Below are 26,215 nucleotides of genomic sequence, written 5' to 3' on the forward strand. Positions count from 1 at the left end.
GCTGCCCGGTTCTATCAGTGAACTCTTGGAGCGAGCGCATTTCGAGCTTTGCAAGTAAAATAATATTCGATAAATGAAGGCGGGTCTGGAGGCGGCTCGGCCAATGGCAGAAGAGGGAGGTCGGGGTGGTGGGGGGACTCCGCCCTCCGGGCTCCAGCGGGTGGTGCTGCGCCCTCGCGGAGCCGGCGGGAACCTCGGCAAGGCCAACCACCGGGAGAAGTGGTCGCGCGAACCGACTCATTTCTTAAGTGGTAGGCTGTCCGCGCACGTCGTCGGCTTACGCGCGCAGTCTACAACTTGTTTGTTCGGATATGTGTTTTTATCTAAAAACTACAAATTATTCGGTCGATTTTCGGAATACCGGTGAGTTGTGCGTGTACCAGGGCCATCAGGACCTAACCAGGGCGCGAGTTCTGTCTCGGGCTCACAGTGGCATCAGTGATAAATTGCCTGCATAATTTGTGATTATTTAGATAATCGATGTGCATTACGTGGGGTTGTGGTAGATCTATGTTGTTATCTGTTGTGCCAGGGAGTGTTTGTGAAAACTTGACTGAGAAGTTCTCGAATTACTCTTCGTTCTCGGATAATTGTTGTTCCCCCGTGATAATTGTGCTCGTTACATCTGACCACTGACTACCGCCCGTGCTCCTGTACACACTCATCGATTTACTCGACACCGAATCATTCACTAAACTCTTGTTTACGGTTGTGTTTTTGTAAAAGGACTTTTACGGGGCAGTCACTTGGAGTGGATAGATCGGTTGTTGTTCGAGTCGTGGTGGACTTTGAAAACGGTTCTCTGGTTACTATGAGTACGTCTTCGTCAGTAGAGTAAGACATCGAGATGACTTCGTAATCGACCCTACTGGCGACCGGAGACGCACACATCCAGTAGTGAGGAGTCCTCCCGTGATGAGATCGACAGAGCCGGGGACCTCGTAGTGCCACACACTCCAGCCACCAGTGTCCAGCGACTCCGGCCCAGGCCTGGAGAGTTTCGTCCCTTCGTGTTTCCACAAACTGACCACGCTGAATTACACGGATCTCGGGAGCCCCTTCGGATCGGGCGGGAGTGCAGGGGGTTCCAACACCCCTACACCCACGACGATGGCCGCAGGAGACACTCTGGAGGGTCATCACCACCACTTGCTGGGCGCCGGGAGCGGCCCTCCCAACCACCAGGACTCCGGCAGCTCCACCCCGGTGCCGACCTCCAAGTCCGCGTTCATCGAGCTCCAGCAGCATCCCTACAACCCCTCCGGGATCCGCTCGGCCTATCATCCTCACCACTTCAACCCGCACCAGCCCGGGCCCGGGCAGCCCAACTCCGGCAGCGGACCCCATCACCACGGTGTCGACCCCTCGGGATTCGCCAGCCCACGGACCGCACTCTCTGCCTATCCTTTCCCTCCCATGCACCAGAACTCGTATACAGGATACCACTTAAGCTCTTACGCGCCTCAGTGCCCTTCGCCACCCAAAGACGGTGAGTCCAGTGCAGATTTGTTCCTAGTCCGTAGTTTCCCCCCTTGAACTGTCAGGGCTTCCTTCTGTACACACAGCACCTGCCGTAGTTATCTGGTGGATCGCGAGACTTGTCGTAGACAGTTTTCATCGGAGATGTGCAGGTTAAAACAGTAGTAAAAATTTGAGATCGAAGTCACGCCCTTAGTTCGTTCTCAGAATTGTGAACCATCGTAATGTTACGGCATTATCACAACGATAATATCTTACACTGGTCAGGACTGCAAATATTTACACTAGGGCTTGCAGGACTGTCCACTGTAATTATTTTTCAAAAACAAAATGGTTCGCTAGTTTTAATTTGAAATGCACTCTTTATGAATTTACACAGCTTCTTTTTAAAGTATCGGATTTAGAGTATTAACGTAAATAAATAAAAATAACTCTAACATCTACTTCATTGTTTTGTATATCCGAATGTTCATAACATTGTTTTGATAACAACAAATTAACCCTCTCACCCTTTTGGTCTTGATTGTTCTGTTTCATGTGTTAAGAACTTAAATCGTTGGAATGTCTGTCACATATTTTCCGGGGGTTTGAGTCACTTGTTGATTTTTGACCGAAATAGCGAATGGGGTTTTTTAGAGCCGAGGCAAAAAATAATAATAAAGTGAAATTCTCTTACTTTCTGACTTAGACGTGAAAGGCCAAATATTTTAATCAACTAACTAAATACACCTCTATATCTATGTCAATTAAAATTAAAAGACCTAAATTAATAACTCTTTAGATGTTAGTCTCTTATGAATGAATACAAGATACAACTATATATGATAATGATGTAGCTTTTATACTAATAATATCCAAACATTATAAAATACCGAAGTCGTTACTTTTATTGCAATTTGATAGTTGTAACTGTGGTCTAATGGAAAACATTTCAAAATGAACAGAACATAATAAAGATAAAATTATGTTAAAGAGATTTGTAAAGAGTGTTAGTAGGGAAGCTCTTTCTCTTTCGTGGATTTTAAAATAACTCTAGAATAATGCTAATTTTAACTAACTTAAAATAGTATATTATATGGATTTACATATTTTGTCCGTCTGTTAATGGTTATTTATGGTATAGAATTTACTGAAAAACCCCCTTCAGATAATAATTGGAACGAAAATAGTACTTTGAAAATAAACACACAAACAAACACAAAATGAAAGGAAAAACACATTTTTGTAGTATCTGTTTCCAACATGCACAAGGGGATTTATTTAATTTAAAAATGTTTTTCACATTCATTTTAGTGGTTCGCAATAACATTATTTCACAGTAAAAAGAACTTTTTAGGTTAATTGGGAAACGTCAATTAGTTTTATTAATTTTTTCAGTTTTGAGTTAGTCACTCTTTAATACATCTAGATACAAACGAAAAAAACCCAAATCGTAATAAATACAAATAAATAGGCACACATTTATTACTTCAAATCTCGTCAATTTTCAATTCGTACTTAATATAATTATAAAATGTGTTAAACAAGGTAAAAAGACAACATCATATCAAGTATCAAGTGTCTTAAAAATGTTATAATGTGAAAAAGAAATATTAATAAAATATTTGTGTTAGCCTCTTATTTAGTTCAATATTTCTGGTTGGGTGACGTTTGTCTTTTAAATATCAATGCTAACCACCATACTAAGAAATAGTTGTAGGTATGCAGTGGTATTTACGTCCCTTCCTTAAATATAATTTATTTTATTTCCACTAATGAAAATCGAAGTACTTACAATAAAAAATATATAATGGTATTTTAGGGATAGGTAGTTTAAATATATGTTTATTTTTATGGTTACGAAAATCGACTTTGTAAAACCGCAATAAAAACATAACATACAAAAATTGGAACTAGGAGTTAATTAATAAATCTGTCTTTATTTCGGTTATGTACGAATTCATGCAGTACAAATACAGGCTTATATTATTTACCAACATAATCAAATTAGTGGTATAAATCACAATGCTGTGTACAGGATCTGCCTTTGAAATAATTGTTTTTTATATAGATTATTCTAAATCTATGTTAACCTGCTATAATAAAAATGAATATGATACAACCACATTTGAGGACCCATATTTCTTAAAACATATTTTATTTATTTATAAATTTAAGAACGATGTTTAGTACTGCAATACAATGGTGTAAAACAATTATATTTGCATGAATAGATTAGCCGTTAGAATAGATTTTTAGCGTAGACTATAAAAACCCGTGTTAAGGAGCCATAGTAAAATTAAATATAAAACGCTAATGATTTTAATATGGAACCTTCGCTAAAACTACATTTAAATATTTTATCTATTAAAAATGTATATGTTTAAGAACCAATAAGAAAATAATAACGAAATTGTATTATTTGGAAACCAGTAGAATACACAGATTTTATTGTATTTACGTTATTGAATATCGACTTTAGGTACCATAATACAAATCCAATAAAAATATTTATTTTAGGCATCATTAAAATCACAATTTTCTATAACTGACAATCGTGTTGGGGGTTTGTATTAAAGGCTGAATTAGTTAAAAAGTTTATCAAAATAATAAAGCACGATCTTTTACGTTCTCGGGATTATCGGCACTCCATATTTAGCAAAGTGTTGTATCGCAAAATACATAAACAGTATACGAGGCTCGTCAATTACAATAATAGTTTCTTCATTTAGTATATGCAAACTTATATTTATCAATTGAATTATTGTAATAAAAATTTAAAAAAGTCGTTTACGCGTTTGTACTGTAGTAATTTACTATACTCGTTTTGAATTCGTGCACTCAAATTGGGAATCCGTAAAGCAGTCATAAAGTTAAATGTATTCGAAACAAAAACACCGGTATTGTTGTATTGAGTCCGTTTGAGAATTGGAAGCTTCATTTCGACCGATCATATGTCGGATTATCCAAATAATAAGGGCTATAAGGGCTTGTGTTGTGCCGTCGACATGACCCCCGCTGTGCTGCAGCCGCACACCGCACCGGTACCGCCGCTTCGCGCCGCGCGGCTAGCCGTCCGCTTGCATCTTTCCTCGATTTTAGGTGGTTTATTACATCACAAAATGCACATATTAGTTTATTACCTTATTTATTTTATAGTTAAATGTTTGATAAACGACCAATGCATTTTAAAACTTTATTTTACTGAGCGATCTAAAATATTTAAACACAATGTTAGATATAGTTTTAAAAAACCTAAATATGATTTTTAATTGTGAATAAGGGCTCTTTAATAAGACAATTAATTTAGTTTTCTTACGATTTTATCGTAAAATACGATAAAAACCACAGGGTAATTTAATTTTCTAAATTATAAAATAGAAAGCTGTGTGTACTAAGCAATAAATACATTATTAAAAAAAATCAATTTGATATTTGATTTCAATATTTTTTGGATATATACAATTTTAAAATATATTTGTAATAATTATTTTATTTTTGTGATACTTCACGTTTCCTGATTCATGAATGTGGCTTTTACACATATAAATCTCTCGTTAAATACTCTCATAGTTTTTTTTTTTTAATTTTCTGAACCCATTCAGACTTGTCAGGCAATGCCTTATCACTAATAGTTTTTCATTATTTGTTCACTAATTAAATTTCAGTGACTGATTTGTAATTAAATGTGTGACCTGTAATTTATCAGATAGGCATTAAGGTTTTGATTATTTATTAATTATAAGTGTTCTTTGTGCCCTCAGTGTTATGACATATCGGGTTCATAAGTACGGAATAGTTTATCAACATATTAATCACTAATTTTTATGGCCACCTTTAAAAGTCGTATGCTGTCATTTCAAATTAAATATAATAAAACGTTTTTCGCAAAATTTCACCAAATTTGAGATGACTTGATTTTTATACTGTTACATCAATCTGAATATCGGTTATAAAATGTATAAAAATTCTTTTAATATTACAAAAATATAACAATTTTAACAATTGCCGAAGTATGAAAAGCCCTTCTATAATATAACAATATAGTACAATATAATATAATGTATCAGTTCTATATAATTTGAATATTTCGGTTAAACATCAGGCTTATTATCTGTGGTTATAATAAACTAAACATATTGATAAAAGTTCGTTGATTATGTTAGTATTCTTTTGTGTTTCTAATAAAGTAAGTGAAAAAAATATAATATTAGAATATAATTACACTAGGTAATAAACTAAATGGCGGTAAATGTTAAATATAGTAAACATATGTCATGTTTTCAAACATGTTTAGTAATTCTGTTTTATCAGCTCTAGGTGACCATTTCATTAAGCAAACTAAATATGTTTTAAGTGTATTCAGAAAATTTTCTAGAACTTTAGATGAATTTTAAACACAAGAACAGTTTTTTTTTTACTTAAAACACCATTTCAAAAATCGTTTAGCATTATTTATGAATATTATTGTTGCCGTGATAAGATCGAAATAAACAATTTTCCAATACATTTTCAGGAAACCACCAACATATTCTATAGGAATATATTAAAGCGTGCTATAATAAACTTGAAATGAAAGATGATAGTCGAGTTCACTTTACTAAAGTGTTAATACCAACTCTTGGATTTTCCTTAAGTTGAATTCACTTTTAACAGTGAGGATTGTACAACTATCTGCCAGGGCAGTAATGATTTACTATTGACTAAAAATCGCCTGTTTTCCTCACTATTTTTACAGAGCACAAAGACACTGTAAAACTAACGCACATTTACGGCGGCGGAGAACCGCACAAATGTGCGTCTCTATCGCTTGCTACAATTTGATCTAGTACTTTTTTCAATACCAACGTCTTATTTATAATAATTAAATCGCGATAAGGTTTGTAAATTTGTTTACTCTATTGTACATAATTACATGTTCTATCAAAGTAATGAAATTAATCATTAGCATATAAAGGTGTTTGTAATTTAACTGTAAACCATTCTGTAATTCAATTAGAATATATAAATCGAAATATAAATCTATAGATTTTAAATGTAGTTTTTCAATTAAATCCTAATAAACACTTCGACAAACATTATATTGGTTATTATCTACACTATCATAATTTTTAAAGTTTTCAACAAAAAACGTATAAGTAAGTTAATAGATTTTTAGATTAGATCTTTGTTATATAATAATAAAATATACTCTTTAAGGGTTTCCTTGAATTTATACGGTTTTGCAAACATCTTATGATGATGCTTCCTAACGAAAGAATGCCCAAATATACGCTTAATTAGTGATTTATTTTATTTCTTGTTTACTATTTTATTAATTTTACTAGATGATAATATAATTAAATAAACTATTACGCATTTTACCATATAAATAATTAATACATGTTTATGCTCAATTATACTGATTTACATATTTTTCATAATTGTAAGAATATCGTTAAATACTATTTATTTATAACTGTATTGTTACAAATAATAAATATGTCATTAATTATATATATTCCAAACACCAAATTATAATGCCTTTAGGATCTCAAAAATAATGATTCATAACAAGTTATAACAACAATTAATGATATCTGTGTGACAATGATTATAATGTCTAATGTGCAATAATTTAAACATCCATAGAATTACGTCCAGAAAAGTAAAACCTGTAAACAATAAACAAAATTAATTAAAACTAAACAATTGAATGAAACAGAATTTAGATAAATAAATTACAATTACAATTGACTGTGACTTCTACAAGGGAAAATCTGAATTGGAAATAAATTTACCACAAGATATACGAACAATACAATAATAGCCTACTACAACGCAATAAACAAAACAAGTGTTGTATAAAAGTAAGTAATAACAACGTGTAAGTTATTCACTAGTATTTACGAAATAACAATACGTTATAGAATATTCCAATTATAAGTAGGCTAAATGCTTTATAGTTATGACTTAGTGCCAAGAAATGTTTTTGAAATTGAACTAAATAATAGTATTATAGTTGTAGTTAAATAATAGGAAGGCAATAGAACTACATTCGGAGTTGTCATAATGATTCTTTTTATTTTTAATATTCTTTTTGTTTTATCTGAGATTTATGTTATTATATAAATCCAATATCACCATTTTTATTACTAAATATGTTTATATTTCCAGTGGGGTGTATTTAACTACATTAATAAAAACGCGCTTTCAAGATTTTATTACTTCTTAACAAAATATAGGGGTATGAAAATAAAATAAATTCAATGTTAGTTTTTTCATATAAACTTAAACAAGCCAGTTCACTTTACGCTTTCAAAGAAAACATCAACAGACTCACACAACTGAATACAAAATATATTGTTATGTATTTTATATTCAGTTATGTGTCTCTTACACCTCAAATTAAATTCTACAATATAACTGTATTGTTATATTTTAAATTAAAGAAGAATCATATCCAATAATTAAGATTGTCTATAATATAATACATTGAAATATATTCTATGGAAACATACGAGAATATCTGACATTTTATTCATAATAATGACTTTTTGTGGTTTATTTTTTTACGTATTCAATACTTTTACTAAAATGGACTCCCCATAACGATGGGGTAACCTTAATCCTTTAAAATATTATACACACGTTTGTATAAAATACTTGTGGTGTGTTGAGATTAACTTGAAATTACTATTTCCTTATATTTAAATTTAATTTTTAACTTTAATTTAAAATATTATTAGTTACATACGAAACAGAATTGAAGTAACAGTGTCGACCGATGTTGTATAAACTATGTTTTATTCGAATAATTATTGGTTTGAAAACGTTACTTAAGCGAACATAGTAATGCACTCCCACACAACTGTAAAATGAATGTTAAAAATGAAAGTTGCAGGAAGAAATATACTTGGTGTCTGTTCAATGAGCCCACGCCGGCTGTTGCTCAGACATCTTAGATTAGTTTCGGCTGGAAACTTAGATTAGTCTTCAAAAAACAAAGAGTCGAGCGTTATCGTATACAGTGAAATTCCAGTAACCAATTGTTATACTTCTAATATTCTGTACACAGTACTGAAGATAAAATTTCTTTGATATAACATTATTGTGTTATATTTTGGAATCATTAATAAAAACGCGTGTAGTTTAGTTTCTTATTTATCAAAACAATTACTCTTCTACCCATCGTCTATTTACTCAGTAGTTTATGTTATGTAGTAAAGAAAAACTTTCAATTGTCTACTAATTTATCTCCAGGTTTAGGTTGAGGCATGCGCTTATAAAGCTCAGAATTTCAACTTTCAAGATCCGAAGGTATACAAAAAAGAATAACAAATGTCACATAGTTATTAACACATTGTACATTATTGTGTGACATGTTTAATACACAACGGTAAATTGATTATTTTAATCACAATAAACCTTTTTATATGATAGTAGTAAATTAAAAATGCTTGTATAGGAAAGCTATTATAGTCATTAATTCAGTTTTCTTTTAATGTTTGTGAGACATTTTCTTTGAAACGATATAGTGTTGAAAACTGTAGCAGAATAATTAAATTGAAAGAATGAATGACTTATTTTTAATGCACATGTTATAGAAGTTCTAGTTGAAAACGGAATGATTTCTTGTTTAAAGTAATTTTAGCGTTTGTCTACTTTAAAACTAGCGTTTAAAAATCGATTTGTATTTAATTCAACACTCGTAAACAATGGACAGTTTTATTTCTGGCTTCCGTTATTGTGTTTCAGTAGCGGCGGTGTTGGTGTGGGTGTTAGGCTTTCAATAATACCCATAACCGCACCGCGGGTAAACCGATGGTTAGGCGGGGGCAGTGGTTGGTCATACTCGACTGGGCATTAATGTGCGTAGATAGGCGCATCGCGACGCTCTTGCTACGCTCTTTGCTACTTGTGCAGTTCCGAGCGTAGTAGGCCCCTCAATAGTTTCTTATAAATAAATAGTAATGTATGTTCCACGACGAGGGGTTCAAATGAGACCGCTTCAGCTGGACAACTTGTAGTAAAATGTAACCACACACGCAACTTGTAATCGTTAAGATATGAACCGATGGGGAATCCTACTACAAGTGAGTAAAGCGAAAAGTATACCACACTAAGGGTTGATTTTCATAAACCCTGAAAGTTTTTTTAAAAATTAAGTATTAAATAGCCCAAATATATTTTACGCGGGTTTTATCGATAAGCAACCCTTACTAAGGATAAACATATTTTCAATAACAAGTAGTAACAAATAGAATAGCCCACAAATTAAGGTCCATTAGTAATTAAAATATATATACTTTTTTACGAACCTCATATTCATACTTGAAGCTTGTTACACACATCTATATATTTTTTTTATAAACCTCATATTCCTAGATTGGACGCTTGTAATACACTTGTCTTTTTAGTTTTTTACGGACCTTATATTCCTAGACTGGACGCTTGTTATACTCGTCTTTATACTTTTTTACGGACCTTATATTCCTAGACTGTACGCTTGTTATACTCGTCTTTATACTTTTTTACGGACCATATATTCCTAGACTGGACGCTTGTTATACTCGTCTTTATACTTTTTTACGGACCTTATATTCCTAGACTGGACGCTTGTTATACTCGTTTTTATACTTTTTTACGGACCTTATATTTCTAGATTGGACGCTTGTTATACTCGTCTTTATACCTTTTTACGGACCTTATATTCCTAGACTGTACGCTTGTTATACTCGTCTTTATACTTTTTTACGGACCTTATATTCCTAGACTGGACGCTTGTTATACTCGTCTTTATACCTTTTTACGGACCTTATATTCCTAGACTGTACGCTTGTTATACTCGTCTTTATACTTTTTTACGGACCTTATATTCCTAGACTGGACGCTTGTTATACTCGTCTTTATACTTTTTTACGGACCTTATATTCCTAGACTGGACGCTTGTTATACTCGTCTTTATACTTTTTTACGGACCTTATATTCCTAGACTGGACGCTTGTTATACTCGTCTTTATACTTTTTTACGGACCTTATATTCCTAGACTGGACGCTTGTTATACTCGTCTTTATACTTTTTTACGGACCTTATATTCCTAGACTGGACGCTTGTTATACTAGTTTTTATACTTTTTTACGGACCTTATATTTCTAGATTGGACGCTTGTTATACTCGTCTTTATACTTTTTTACGGACCTTATATTCCTAGATTGGACGCTTGTTACACTCGCCTTTTTAGTTTTTACAAACCTCATATTCTTAGACTGGACGCTTGTTAAACACGTTTTTATACTTTAAAAAAATTCATATTCCTAAACTGGACGCTTGTTACATACGTCTTAATTAAAATCTATTTTAGGTCATTTTTCTGATAAACTTAAATTTGAAAAATGGCGTGTTGTACAATTCAGTGTTTAAAGGCCTTACACGACCAACATTTGAGCTAATTCCTTCTAATTTTATTCTCTTCTAGAAACTTTTTGTCTCTTGAACTACTGTGCACCAGAATTATTTTTCACCGACCGGTAGCGTAGCAAACTCCCGGTTCTGAATCGGTACGAAGTTTTACTATCATAAAATAAACCAAGTAGAAGTACTTCCTCCTACCCGATATCTATCAACACACTTGTATATTTAACTTACACGGAAGGCTATAATAGTTACTCGTATTGTAAGATGATGATTGAATTGAAACTATTACTGAAACTGCCATTGAAAGATTCGTTTATAATTTACGTTTGTAACCTACTATAATACAGTAGTGTGTTCACAATAACAAAAATTAACTTGTTATTAAACTATTTTAAATTTACAATTAGATATGAAATCGAAATTAATTTAACTTTCTGTCACTAAAATAAAAACATAGCAAACTTGAAACTTGTGTAAAACTGTTCCGTAATCAAGATTTTTGCGTTATATACTAAAAACAAATAACAACGAGTTAGAGGTAAAAGTTTGAAACTATTTAATACACTAGCAAACACAAAGATTGGTAGTTACAACGAAACTATACTTAAATCTAATCTAATTCGTGTTTTGATTTTGGTTGTTATATTGAGATAATATAACAATGTGTGTTTGGTAATTGAGTACCTACAACACATTGTAGCCTAGTATGCGACAACATTTTGTATGCGGCAGTTTTTACCAATTCTGGAGAAATGTTTAACGACAAAGAAGAAATACATAACAATAAATAAATAGCGATCAAAACAGCATATGCACTGAGCAAAATTACCATCGTTTACAATAAATAATATTAATTGATGGCATACCGAACATTAATAATAATTACTCTTTTATCGCCTGTATAAGCTAATAATAATAGCAATCGTATTTCAATTACTATACATAAACTACTGTACTAGACATTAGTTATAAATCAAAACTAAATAAAAAGTTGAACGGAAAATTATGACAAAATGCACATTAATAACTTAGACACGTATAATAATATTAAGTTATATACGTGGTAGTTTAGAGCTATGAGTTCGGACTGTAGGCCACCAAACTAACCTACGCTACAATCTACGTCGCTTCGAAGAACTCATTTGTCTTGCAAATCGGATTTTGTAGTAGATACCTTCACAAGACACACTTAACAATAATATTCGGTTATATCTGGGTCGTTATAAACAAGCCATCATCGTGTACACTAATACTGTATAATCATAATGCGTACCAAACCGAGCCTATTCCTGGAGAGGGAAATTGAGCTACTATTTCTAATTGCGAATGAGTAGAATGATAATGATATTTGAAATACTATTAACCTACTGTTGTAAAATACTGATAAAATATATGTGCTCTCGTCTGAGTGAGATTTCCATGACAAGATATAATTTTATTAAAACTTAAAGTAATTTCCACAGTTTTATCATTGCTATTTATAAATACTATTAACCTACTGTTGTAAAATACTGATACAATATATGTGCTCTCGTCTGAGTGAGATTTCCATGACAAGATATAATTTTATTAAAACTTAAAGTAATTTCCACAGTTTTATCATTGCTATTTATAAATACTATTAACCTACTGTTGTAAAATACTGATACAGTATATGTGCTCTCGTCTGAGTGAGATTTCCATGACAAGATATAATTTTATTAAAACTTAAAGTAATTTCCACAGTTTTATCATTGCTATTTATAAATACTATTAACCTACTGTTGTAAAATACTGATACAATATATGTGCTCTCGTCTGAGTGAGATTTCCATGACAAGATATAATTTTATTAAAACTTAAAGTAATTTCCACAGTTTTATCATTGCTATTTATAAATACTATTAACCTACTGTTGTAAAATACTGATACAATATATGTGCTCTCGTCTGAGTGAGATTTCCATGACAAGATATAATTTTATTAAAACTTAAAGTAATTTCCACAGTTTTATCATTGCTATTTATAAATACTATTAACCTACTGTTGTAAAATACTGATACAATATATGTGCTCTCGTCTGAGTGAGATTTCCATGACAAGATATAATTTTATTAAAACTTAAAGTAATTTCCACAGTTTTATCATTGCTATTTATAAATACTATTAACCTACTGTTGTAAAATACTGATACAATATATGTGCTCTCGTCTGAGTGAGATTTCCATGACAAGATATAATTTTACTAAAACTTAAAGTAATTTCCACAGTTTTATCATTGCTATTTATAAATACTAAACCATGACAGGTACTTGAAGCGGCCTTACAAAATATAGTACCGTTAAATTAGTTAAAATTTTAGAACATTGATGTCATTTAGCAAACGGCAAAGCTATTCCGAAAGTATATTATCCCCAGTATCAATTACTATTAATGACAATGGCAGAGGTCCCAGTACAGAACTTTTGGGGATTCCTCACCTATTTTGTCAGGAACTTCACTTCGAATAGGAATCAATTGATACAAATACTTAGATAACGCTTGTAGGTTAGTTTTTCACAATTCTATGTTCCCAATTTGGTCGTATGAAAAGAAAACGGCACTCATTCAAAACCACATGATGTGAAGATGTTAATCCGTGAATATTTTCACACATTTATGCAATACTTACAGTAGAAGTTCAAAAGAACAATTAAATGAAGTAATTAACTAAGTGTAATCTTAAGTAAAGTTGCAATATTAAAGAGGGTTCTTCCTCTATTAATGCAATTGATTTTTAGTAATTTTTATACTTATTATATTATACCCCAAAATTGAAATCATGAAATAAGACGGTAATGATTCTTATATTACTGCGTAACCGTTAAGAATCTCAGGATAAATTAACTGATGTTTTCAACCTGTTTTAAGTCCCTTTACATACATGGTTTAGTACTACAAAAAAGTATTTCCTGAGTAATTTATCACCTGATCGCTACTAATAAAATAAATAACTGTTATCAATTTTATGATAAACATTTCGTTTCTTGACTTTCTTGGATTTATACGAGATTTTGTAAAATATATTTACACCATAAAACAACCACCGGTTTACAGCTAATGATAATACTATATTAATTTGATCCATTACTGTTACTGCAGATCTTGAGTTAAAAAGTGATGCATATTACGATTATGTGACTTATACTGTTTATTAGTTAAACGTTGTTAACGCAAAAACGGACAGACGCTAATCGAAACAAATGAAAACTATTTTGTTATAAGTACTTTTGTTCATTGTAGGCTGTGTGATCACTTCTATTAACGTGTGAAAATTCATTGATGGCCATCAATTCTTAGTTACAGGTATAGCAATTCAGTTACGATTTATGTAAATATTTATTTATGAAACATCTAAACATGAGATAGAAAGAAAATGTCAATCCATGTAAGATACATTATAATACATCCACGCTGTCCTGAAGGATTTGATAATAATTTCTACTGTGATCGACTATATCTCCGGGAACATTATTGAATGTTCAATTCAAATCAAGAGAAGTAACTGGTTAAGTAAATTTGTTTTGAGATTTAAAGAAATCATAAATATTACTAACATATGGTCAGAACAAAACTAAAAAAACAGAGTGGACCTCGACTTAAAACAAGAAAAACCTTAATTAATTGTTTAAGCAAATCATAAAAAAAACGCACTAACGTAATTTCAATTATAAAACCAACTGACGAATTAAATAAAGTAAATAAAGATGATTTATTATAAACATAAATATTTCCATATTAATTTAAACATCTTACGATAAATATGACACCAAATTAATAATAGTTGTTACTAAACACAAGTTACATTCACGGTTGTGTGTGGTTCAGATTAAAAAATGAACACATCACTTAAGAACATTTGTAAAAACTATATTGGTTATTAAATGCTAAATATTACTTTTTATACTTCAATAAGAAACTGAAATAGCGCTGAAAGGTTGATTGTAATTTAATACCTTATTAGAATCTTAAAAATATAATTATTTATTACTGTTAATATTTTGTAAAGATTAATTGTCTTCTTTTACAATTATACGTAATTTAGTGAACTGAACTTAGTTGAAGTTTGGATTTCTTAGTTCATTTTGTATCTTACTCTTAGGCTACTTATAATTCAGCACTTAACATTTATATCATCAAAGAATAATAAACCACGAGCTCATATATTGTAAGCCATTCAATAAATATCAACCAGCGGTTCTTTCAAAGATACAAAATCGTTGAACACCTACAAATCATGCCTGATATATTACGTTTGATCATTTTACTTAAAATGATTTATTATTTGTATTAGTTTATTATCGTGCAATGTCGTCATTTTAAGCTGGTATTAGTTTAACTAAGCTTAAGAAATACTTCAATCTTAATACTTTGAAGTATTCTGAGTAAATACAACACTAAAACGTACATTTTCGGGGAAAGGCCCCGTATACCTTTTCTTTACCCTCATGGGATTCTGTATCTCTGTAAATAATTACATTCTTATTGTAGAATCCCTAAATCCCTCTTTCCACAAATGAATATTCTGTACTAATTCCGAGCTATCACGTTCGACAATGTGTACGACCCACGATCGTCTATGGATAGACAATAGGTATGGATAGTATCCACGGGCCCACGCGAATTAGGAGCGGAGACCCGAGTAACGTTGATACTGTGTAACGGCTATCACACAACCGAGTGAAAGCGTTATGACCCGTATAACGTGTTAATATGTTCACGCTGGAAATCAAATCTGCTAAGGTTAGTTAAGTCATAATTTCGTCGAAGTTATGGGTTTGTCGCGTGAAGTTTGACAGTGATCGCACACTGCAGTTACATGTATTATGTAGTCGGCCATGCGTCGTTTTTCGCACCTGCTACACCCCGGTCAACCTTCCATCACACGCCTAATCACACATGTGTATATTTAGAACTACTCGTCGCCAATACTGGAAACCGTGTTGATTTTCCAAAAAAGAACGACGTTGAACTGTAAACCGTTTTATTCTCTTTTCTCCAGAGAGGTTTGCGAAATACCTCATGTACAAATCAAAAGTCTTACGCAACTTTAAGTTCATAGTTGTAATCAGATCTAAAGGACGACGATATTGATATGCGCTTTTTTCAGTGTGAACGTGAAACACGATTTGAGGAAGTAAAATCTTTCTATTTACGGAAGTGTAATATCCTCATTACACTTACTGTGATAATTTAACGTTTTTATATTATGACGTCTTTTTCTGGATATGGCTACAAAATTTCTAATTTAATAATAAAAACAATAATTCCTTGTGAAATAATAAAAACACTTTGGTTTTATATTTTTTGTGTTCAGAGAAGTCGTATAAAAAGGGTAGGAATTGAAAATTGATAACATATTTTTATTTTCAATTCCTACCAAAAATCGGTTACATAGCCTTAAGAACACATTTGTGATTGAAATGGGAATATCAAATTTGTGTTAACAATTTTAGAGTAACGTTTTTATGATTATTTAAATTGGGTTTTTTCATACCACAAAGGATTTATTAACATCAAAAAATTGGAGGAAACGTTATTTTTGAATGACTTTTCAGTTACACTCCTTGCGTATTATTCCTTATACGTAATTCCTATTAATACCTAGTACGCTGACACGGAATAATTTCTAATCGGATTTAGTAATGAAAATGGGCATAAACATTCTTAATCCTGCCTTTCTCACGATCCGAGGACAGTCATTACTGCATTCATTAACGAGTGTAATTAAATTTTTATTGCACGAATACCGTTTATTATGGCTTAAATGCGGGACATGAAATAAATCCAATAACGTAATAACTCTATTTCACGTCGAAAGTGCAACTAAAATATACACTTTTGTATAGATATATGCAAGTAGGTTGAGAATGGTAAGTTAGGAAAGTATTAGAACTGAAAACTTATCTTGTATAGACGAATAAGAAATCAGTTAGAGAAACTAAATAGACGAACAAAAATAATCGAATTAAGATTCAATCACGTAGTCACTCTTTTGTTTGTTTTTTGTTTAGTTGAAAGTTTATGGAAAATTTCAGGTCTTTTTATTCCTAAAGATTATATTGTACGTGTCTGATAATTTCTTTAAAGTTAAAAATACACGTAAACAGATTTATTTTTGATAGTCCATTTAAAATCCCCCCAGAACTAAGAGACTCTGCCTATGTAGGAAAAATCCTTTAATCGATGAAAAACTAAGTTGTGTTCTCATACAATTCTACTTTGCTCTCTTTCCCTGAAATTGTGAGAGATCATTCACGCAAAATTTAAATTATTTCAGGAACGTCGGATTTATGAATGTTAAATCGATAATTTCGAGTGATGAAATACACGACGCAGCATTATTTTAAAAAAAACTGTTCACTTTTTTCAACTGTTACTCAGCTTGTACAGTTATAAAAGATAATTTTTGATACGGTTTAACAAAATATTTGACATTTTACGAAACGAGCTGTTTAAAAACACTCACTAAAAAGTATCTTTAAATGATACCTTGAATAAAACATCCAACTGATGATTTCCAGAGAAGTACATGACGCCTATGTCTATGTGACATTTGCTCACGGGATACGCGAAAAATATTTTGCTGAGAATAGCTCGTCGGTAATTTATTGCCGAAAAATTATTGAAAAGTTATTTTTGTGCAGGATAAACGGGATTGTGTTTGAGCCAATGGAGCAAAAAGCGTAAACATTCTTTGACACTGAAAGTAGGCTACAACAAAACAACTGATTTTGGATGTTTTGTTATTAGTTTTGTTTCATTACTAAAACATCATAATAAAATATAACTTAAACATCAACAAATACTTATAAATGAAATTTATTATGAATTTTTTTACAAATAAAGTATGGTGATACTGTTGTGTCATCCTGACGAGTTCGTATTTTTTCTAGTCCCCAGGATCTCGGTAGATTCACAGGTTAGGGAACAGGAATCATTATATCAAGAGTGTAATTCGTTTCCTTGAATATAAATGTTGATGTGGTAGAATGAAGCTTAGACGTTGAGGAGTTTGATGTCGAGGCAGCAAAGTGAAAACACGGCCAGAATCAAGGTCAGTTGTGTACAGGTACAGGATCTCGGTAGATTCACAGGTTAGGGAACAGGAATCATTATATCAAGAGTGTAATTCGTTTCCTTGAATATAAATGTTGATGTGGTATAGTGAAGGTCTACAACATCTATGTCCCTCGGTTTTATGTATATGTTCCTTGTGAAGTGTGACCACTACCTCAAGCATGGTTCTACCTCAGGTTATGTACAGAATTTTATGTTACTCAGGCGTTTGCTGAAGCATATTTTGGTCTCAATGTCGTATTTTGCAATGAATGCTTAAAGTGTGTTACTATTATTTATAATAATTATAATGGTTTAAAGTATTTGCAATTTCATCTGTATGTTTTCAACGAAGTTGGAAAATAATTCATGGATGGAGTCAGTATCCAATCGACAAATCTCAGGATTCACTTAGGTTCTCAGACAAAAACAAAACAAGGGTTTCCTGTAAGAAATGGAACCTAAAACAAATTCTTTGAGTTATTGGTATAATATGTTTAACATTATTGTGAAGAATCATTTTATGTAGGTGATGCGATAATTGTAATTGGTTGCACACAAGAAATCAACTTCTCTAGAAATTGCTACTGAAGAGACGAGATAGTGAACTTCTCTGTTTAAAACCTCTAAGTTGTGTTTGATACTACTTTTCCTCGTGAATGAGTTTGAAAACATTGATACTGTTGATGCGATCAAAAGAGGATTAGTTGGATCTTAAGAAGGCACACCGGTTAGCTGCCAGCCGCGCATCTGAGGGTTCACTTTTAACAGCTGGCTAAAATTTAAAACTGTGTTGTAAATAGAGATTCCTGGGGTTTAGAGCCTCAGTGCTAATGACTTATTAACAGTATGCTTATCTATTAATACCAATTGCTTATAATTAATATTCAATTACAGGTGTTTGTAAGAAAAGTCCTCTGTATAGTAAACTATTAACAATTAATATTTATATATAATCGTAATATTTGAACAATTTGCTAGCATTAGAACACTAAAGTCTAAGTACCTATTGGTGAAAAATTTATAGATTTGATAAGAATTTACTATATATAACGGAGTTAAGAATTTTAAGCCCGTTTAAAAAAGCGGACCTTAAGTTTCCCGGTCGGCATGTAATTAGGCAGCCCCCTTACATTTACTCTCGGCGTGTTGTTAATCAATTTTCACAGGTGTGAGTAAATATACGTAGCTGACAAACTGTTAAATGTTCTGTTATTATAAAAAAATAAAATAGTAAAACAACAGATATCATCTGATTTCTCATTAGTTGTCCTGTTAAAGCATTATCGTGCTTTGTTCACTTTAACAGGCTGGTGCGTATATTGCAATTAAAAGGTTTTACGGCTTACCAGTTTGATATGGATATTTTTATCTTCTTTGATTTTATGGTTACGTGATGTAACCATATCTGCATTATTTTATCACTTCGGTCGACGTAACCACATTTTCCTGGGCCGTAATTTTGTTTAAAAAGTACACGGTGACAGTTAAATTACCAATTTTAAGTACTTCCTATTTCTGGTTTAAACGTCTATCGGTTCCATGAAGGTTGTTCTACCGCGTACTTATTTTAAAGTTTCAGACCGATTATTTTCGAAACAACACGTGATATCAAAGGTTGAATATAATGTTTTTTATATTTTTTATAATTTATTTTATTGTAAATGATGTGGCAAAATCTGTACTCTTTGTTGAACATGCAACAGTAAAAGGCTGGTACATTAGTACATCAGTCAATTTATAAATCAGTATTCATTGATATCAGCTTAATACATACCATCTGACAGTAACAAATTCATCAATTTCGATGAACAATAGTACAAAAATGCTTAAGATATTATGAATGCAATTTACACCTAATAATACATAATAATAGAGAAGGCAGTAAAAGAACAATTCATACAGTGAACAACCACAGTCTTTGCAAATAATTTGTGTTCTTTTTATTCACCTAACAGTAACAATACATGGCTTATGTCCGGTGGCAATAATTAATGAACTATAACATAAAAGTGCGTTGTAATAAAAATACAGTGACATAAAGTTCAAGGTCAAAAAACAGTTAAGGTCGAGCAGAATATTAGCTAGCATACATAATAAATAGTTCATAAACATTTAGTAAGTGCGAGATTGAAAAAGATTACTATATCTTAAGGCCGTGATCGAACTATGGAGATGAATAATAATGATTTAAAATGCCGATGTTAATGTACCATTAAAGAATTAAATACGTTCAGAACATTTTACATAGGAAACAGGTGTACCAAAATTGAAACACACTAGTTAAGTTATCATGCAACTAAACATATTTGTTCATAAATGACGTTATATATTTATATATTTTGCACATAAAATAACTAATATGAGTGGGCGTGGGCTTAGCTTATTTTATGGTTAGAGGACATCGACTATATTTTCTTTGCTAGGCCTCTACAGAATAGTTTCTCTCGATTTGTAAAAAATTAAATCCATTCGAAATTATATGGACAATAACGAACTCAGTGAATAGTAGTTTGAATTTCTAGCTCGACAGTTCCATTAAACCATTAGTGTCCAGTATTGTGTGGAGGTGCTCCCCCAATTTGCAAAATTGTCAATCAATGCCACCATCTTCTATTTAAAGTTTAACTATCAGAATACTGACAAACGGGATATCAATAAATTTTGTATGTTTGATTAGAAAGATATTTACGTTCAAGAATCGGCTTATAATATGAATATAAAACACGTGTTACGTGAATGTTTACAAATGCATACATCTCACATACAATGCCATTAACTAGTTTATAATAATACTAACTGACTAAAATTTACTAATATTTTAAACAAACCTTTTGTTTCGTAAGAGCACAGAAATTACAAAATAAGTAACTTTTCTGAAATTGTAATATGCCCAAGTTTAGATATTGAATCACACCAATCAGTTAAATGTTAAGTAATAATGAAAGATTTAGTTTAAAACAATATAAAAAACTACAATTATTAAGATTGGTAGTGTTGTGATGTATTTTATTATCTTATTGTAAAATCATTTTTTATTAATTGTTAAAGTCCATAAGCAGCTTACAACGATTGTAATAATGAAATTATAATCTGTGAACCATTTCTACTAAAGTCTTCTAAAATTGAATCGAGCACTGTTCCCAATTTTGAATCGGAATTGTGTGGTACTCAAAATGAGTACGAAAATCAAATTAACGCATTTTGCATTGACCTTTAATTCGGTTCTTAACATTGGTGGAATATTTTCTGTAACCACCGTCACCTTCTATGTACTATATGTGTAACGCGAGTAACAGTGCGGGGGTTTGTGAGTAGATTGAGTAACGCGAGCAGAGAGCCCCAAGGGTAGGAGGTGGCTACGAAATTTGAAAAGCAGCTTCTCTTACACAAACTCGTAATTGCAGAAAATCTCCATCTAGGCAGCAGTGAGCTGTACAATAATTGAATGTACCTTGTCCTTGTGCCAGATAGTGGATAGGTTGCATGGCGCGGTTGCTCGGTTAATTCGGTACCACGACCACACAACCACACCGGTGGAGGCCACCACCACACGGTTTACGTCATCACACCCCTTTCGACAACCGACTCGACACCGTCCACCGAAGACGACTCACGATCTCGAACATCAAATCAATAACGTCAGTGTTTGGTCGGTACACTGTAACATGTAAAGGACGTCACTTGATACCATGATACAAAATGCCTATCAGTTACTATAATGTTTGCACAATCTTTAAATATATCGTTGTCGGATACTATGCAGTACTAATCATGCACTTGCAGTTAAGTATGTATATATATATATATATATATATATATATGTATATATATATATATATATATATATATATATACATGGTAAAACCCTTCAAAATTTTCGAAATTCCCTAACCCGTGTATTTACAGATGACACCCCACCTGAAGCAACACTCCTGAAAGAAATAAAGAACCTTAACATTCCAATTTGTTTGAAGATTATGTGCACAGGATTTTAACCTCTAAATTGAAAAGCCGAAGGATAATGTGTATGGTGTATTTTGCTACTGCATTTTCTCAATACCGTCCAGGAAAAGTGTACATAATTTGAAATTCACGAAAAATGAAAACAATTATTGGTAATTGTTATTGTAATAACCATTTAATAGTTATTATTATTGTAATTGATAATAATTACTACTAACTACTAATTACTATTAACTAAGTAAGTTTACTGGTATCATACTTCAAATTTATTTATTTATTTTATCCATTTTTGTAATTAGGGACATTCAAAACACAATTTCAGCTGCCCTTAGGCAATACGTCTACCTTAGGACAGGACATTTTGCCTTAAGACAAAAAACATTTTGCAACATGCTGTACTCCATTATGCTGAACGTTTTGTTCGATGAGTTAAAAACCTTTCAAATATATGGGATTCACAATGTGAAACTGACCCAAATAACTTTTTACACACAATAACATGTTATTCTTATAGATTTTCCCGAGAATATCGTCTAGATTTAACAGTAAGAACTATCTGACTAGCCAATTCCCACGGTTAAATCGGTTAATAAAATATAAAAGAATAAATTAGTCGTCCTGGTACCAGACAAGGGCATATAAAGCCGTCTATCGTAATCAGTAATCTGTGAATAGCGTCTAAATGAATATATTATAATCACTGGAGAAGAATTGTTTCCGCTTTTCGAGACATCGGGGTGTGTCATCTTCCATTTACTTTATGTCTTAATCATTTTTATGCTCATACAAGCTCGTGGATCGCATGTTAATGTAATGGACCCGATCAGATCTGTATTTACACTACAATTATTCAAACCTATTTTCTTCTTTACGGTTTTAATTTTTTTCATGTAAAAGGTATTGTAATAATTATAAATTCAGTACATTAGGCATTTAGTTACATAAACGATCCTGGCTCAATGGTAATATTTGTCCAGGTTTGACGACGAAGTGAGGATCATTAATGTAGTAAATGTGAATATAAAAGACCTATTTTTGTGAAAATTATTATGAAATCAGTTTACCATAACTGTTTATGTTAAATAAAACACCTGGTTATTTGCACGTAGTTAATTAAAATGTAGGTACAAAACATGTATATCCGAAGGAGCAGATTTATAATAATAAACAATATTTAAATTAAATATGTTGTTCACAAGGCTAAGAAAAGTATTGCTAGAATGCCTTTAATTTAATATTTAATAATTGTATACTCGTTCTTTCCATAGCATAAAAATGATTATGCTACCAACTATGTAGTGGTGGTCTACCATGCAAGTACCCCAAAAGTTCCGGTTCTACGAATGATTCATTCTGAAATCAGTAAAGCTGTAGGAATTCAATTTATTTTACAGCTCTTAGTTTTATAGATTACCTCGGAACTCTTTTACAGCCATTTTCTGATTTTTTGTTTTGGATTCATATTTACCCTGGGATCAGAAATAATAAGTATAGCGTCTAAATTGTATTTAGGCATTAACCCAAATTAAGTAAAAATTACACAAAACTGTAATACATCTAATTTTCTTAAGCTGTATAAGATGTACAAAACTATAAATATCAATTTACAAATGATTTCATCTTAAGATATTTTATAATACGAATAATGTATAGGATGCAACTAAAGAAATTGTTAATTTGTTTTTTAATAATCAAATAAATTCCTAAGAAAACTGTCAGTGTTCAAATAATATGTACATGAACTCGCCGAATCTAAGTATTACTTTATGCATTTAACTTCGGATTAATTCCACACTGAATGTGACGTTTTGCGGAGTTTCTATGACAATGAGTTGCCGAGGGAGATAAGTTCACACTTAATTAGACGTATAGTGGAGATTCTGAGATGATGGGTTGCCGAGGGAGATAAGTTCACACTGAATTAGACGTATAGTGGAGATTCTGAGATGAGTTGCCGAGGGAGATAAATTCACACTGAATTAGAAGTATAGTGGAGATTTTGAGATGATGGGTTGCCGAGGGAGATAAGTTCACACTGAATTAGACGTATAGTGGAGATTCTGAGATGATGGGTTGCCGAGGGAGATAAGTTCACACTGAATTAGACGTATAGTGGAGATTCTGAGATGATGGGTTGCCGAGGGAGATAAATTCACACTGAATTAGAAGTATAGTGGAGATTTTGAGATGATGGGTTGCCAAGGGAGATAAATTCACACTGAATTAGACGTATAGTGGAGATTTTGAGATGATGGGTTGCCGAGGGAGATAAGTTCACACTGAATTAGACGTATAGTGGAGATTCTGAGATGAGTTGCCGAGGGAGATAAATTCACACTGAATTAGAAGTATAGTGGAGATTTTGAGATGATGGGTTGCCGAGGGAGATAAGTTCACACTGAAATTAGACGTATAGTGGAGATTTTGAGATGATGGGTTGCCGAGGGAGATAAGTTCACACTGAATTAGACGTATAGTGGAGATTCTGAGATGAGTTGCCGAGGGAGATAAATTCACACTGAATTAGAAGTATAGTGGAGATTTTGAGATGATGGGTTGCCAAGGGAGATAAATTCACACTGAATTAGACGTATAGTGGAGATTCTGTGATGAGTTGCCGAGGGAGATAAATTCACACTGAATTAGAAGTATAGTGGAGATTTTGAGATGATGGGTTGCCAAGGGAGATAAATTCACACTGAATTAGACGTATAGTAGAGATTCTGTGATGAGTTGCCGAGGGATACTCGTCTACACGTGCCAATCAGAATGTGACCTAACTGAATATGCACGTTTAATGACGACCTCGTGTGCAAGTCATATGACACCTCATTTTACCATAATTTATACGGTGACTTACAGGAGACGTGAGTGAAGGTAGTAAAATCTCAGATGACAAGTGAGTAGTGTTGTTGCAGGCAAATTAAATACTCAACCTTTCACAGCTGTAACGCTGTCGGGTAGTTTTAACCAGTTGTTGACAGAATTTGCGGGGTTAATAATAACACTTTGATTTTTTATGATATCACCAGATTACAGCCGTAATTCGTTTCATTCTGATACGATTTCTAATAATCGCCAAAGGGAGGGACAGTCTGTATTGAAGGTATAGAGGTTCGTGCCGCGAGCTGTTAGACATGACCGTTTGTACCCTTTAAGTTCGTCCAGGTGCTGACTCCACACACCCGCATATTCCTTGTCTTTCTTAATTGGATGAAATTTAAAAAGCATCCGCTATAAAAAGTTTTTTATAACGATAATCTGTCTGTCTATAGATTATTCATGAAATGTGTATGAATTTATAACGGTTTGATTAGGAAAGCTTAAATGTTATGATGCATTAGATGTTACAACTGTTGGAAAGGAATAAACCCAACGTGATCATTGTTTCTCAGAAATGTGCCTTATTCAAATTATTCTAAGAGTACCTAATATAAAACAGCTCAGTTATTGTGTAGGCATTGTTGTTCTAGAAGTTTGTCTTAGAAGGTGTCCGCAGGTAGTACAAAACTGTACATACAAAAGTACGTATATTAAAACATGAATAATCAAAATGTAATCATTGTCAATGTATTTTGAAATCCTCACACTGGTTTACGGCGTACTTTAGCTCACAATATTTTTAAATAAGAGCTTATTTTATTTAACTGCCACAAACAATTAAAAATATTTATTGTGTAGGATGAAGCTAGGTTAAAGCACGGTTTAATTGAAAGTCATATACATCCCATTTGAAAGTATTTAACAAGGATCACTGTTTAGAGTAAAATTGTTGTATCTCCCACATAGCTAAATAGTCGGAAAAAACATAAATCAGGTTATTTAGGTATATAATAGCATGGACACATTTAGTGCGTAATTTAATTAATGACGAATAGCTTTGATTTGATCACCATCCTAGAATGTTTAACCTATTCAAATTATTAAAAATATCATCATGACAAGGCAAAAATGGATATACCATATAACATTATTAACATTGAAATATTAGTCTTACATTAAACATTTTGAAATGTTGCACTCTCACAATGGGTACCATGCCTTTTTTATTTTACTTTTTTTCTTATCACCATGAACGTTTTATTTCAATACTCTTTAAAGAGACAATTTGGTAGATAAAAATCTGTTATAAATATGTTTTGATAATTTTTTTTATTAAAGCACATATTTATGCTGTCATTCGCTAATTCTTTCAATTCCTTGGTTGCCAAAAACCAAATTCTAAACATAAAATAAACCATACAGTTTTTAGAAAGTTAGGCTATATAATTTAAACAGTTTGCTGTACAATAAATAACTGGGAAATGAATGTTAGAT

The 26,215-nt window shown here is 32.1% G+C and overlaps 1 protein-coding gene across 2 annotated transcripts in view; it reads left to right on the plus strand.

The window, feature by feature from the left end:
• Window positions 1-224: 224 nt before the first annotated feature.
• LOC124368694 (homeotic protein distal-less-like) overlaps window positions 225-26,215 on the plus strand; it is a 102,588-nt gene continuing 76,597 nt past the window's right edge. For both annotated transcript variants that reach the window (XM_046825991.1, XM_046825992.1), the window contains exon 1: window positions 225-1,489. In XM_046825991.1, coding sequence (XP_046681947.1) covers window positions 1,111-1,489 — 379 coding nt within the window. In that variant the 5' untranslated portion in view covers window positions 225-1,110. The remainder of the gene's footprint in view (window positions 1,490-26,215) is intronic.

Source organism: Homalodisca vitripennis, chromosome X (assembly GCF_021130785.1).
Source record: "Homalodisca vitripennis isolate AUS2020 chromosome X, UT_GWSS_2.1, whole genome shotgun sequence".
NCBI lineage: Eukaryota > Metazoa > Arthropoda > Insecta > Hemiptera > Cicadellidae > Homalodisca > Homalodisca vitripennis.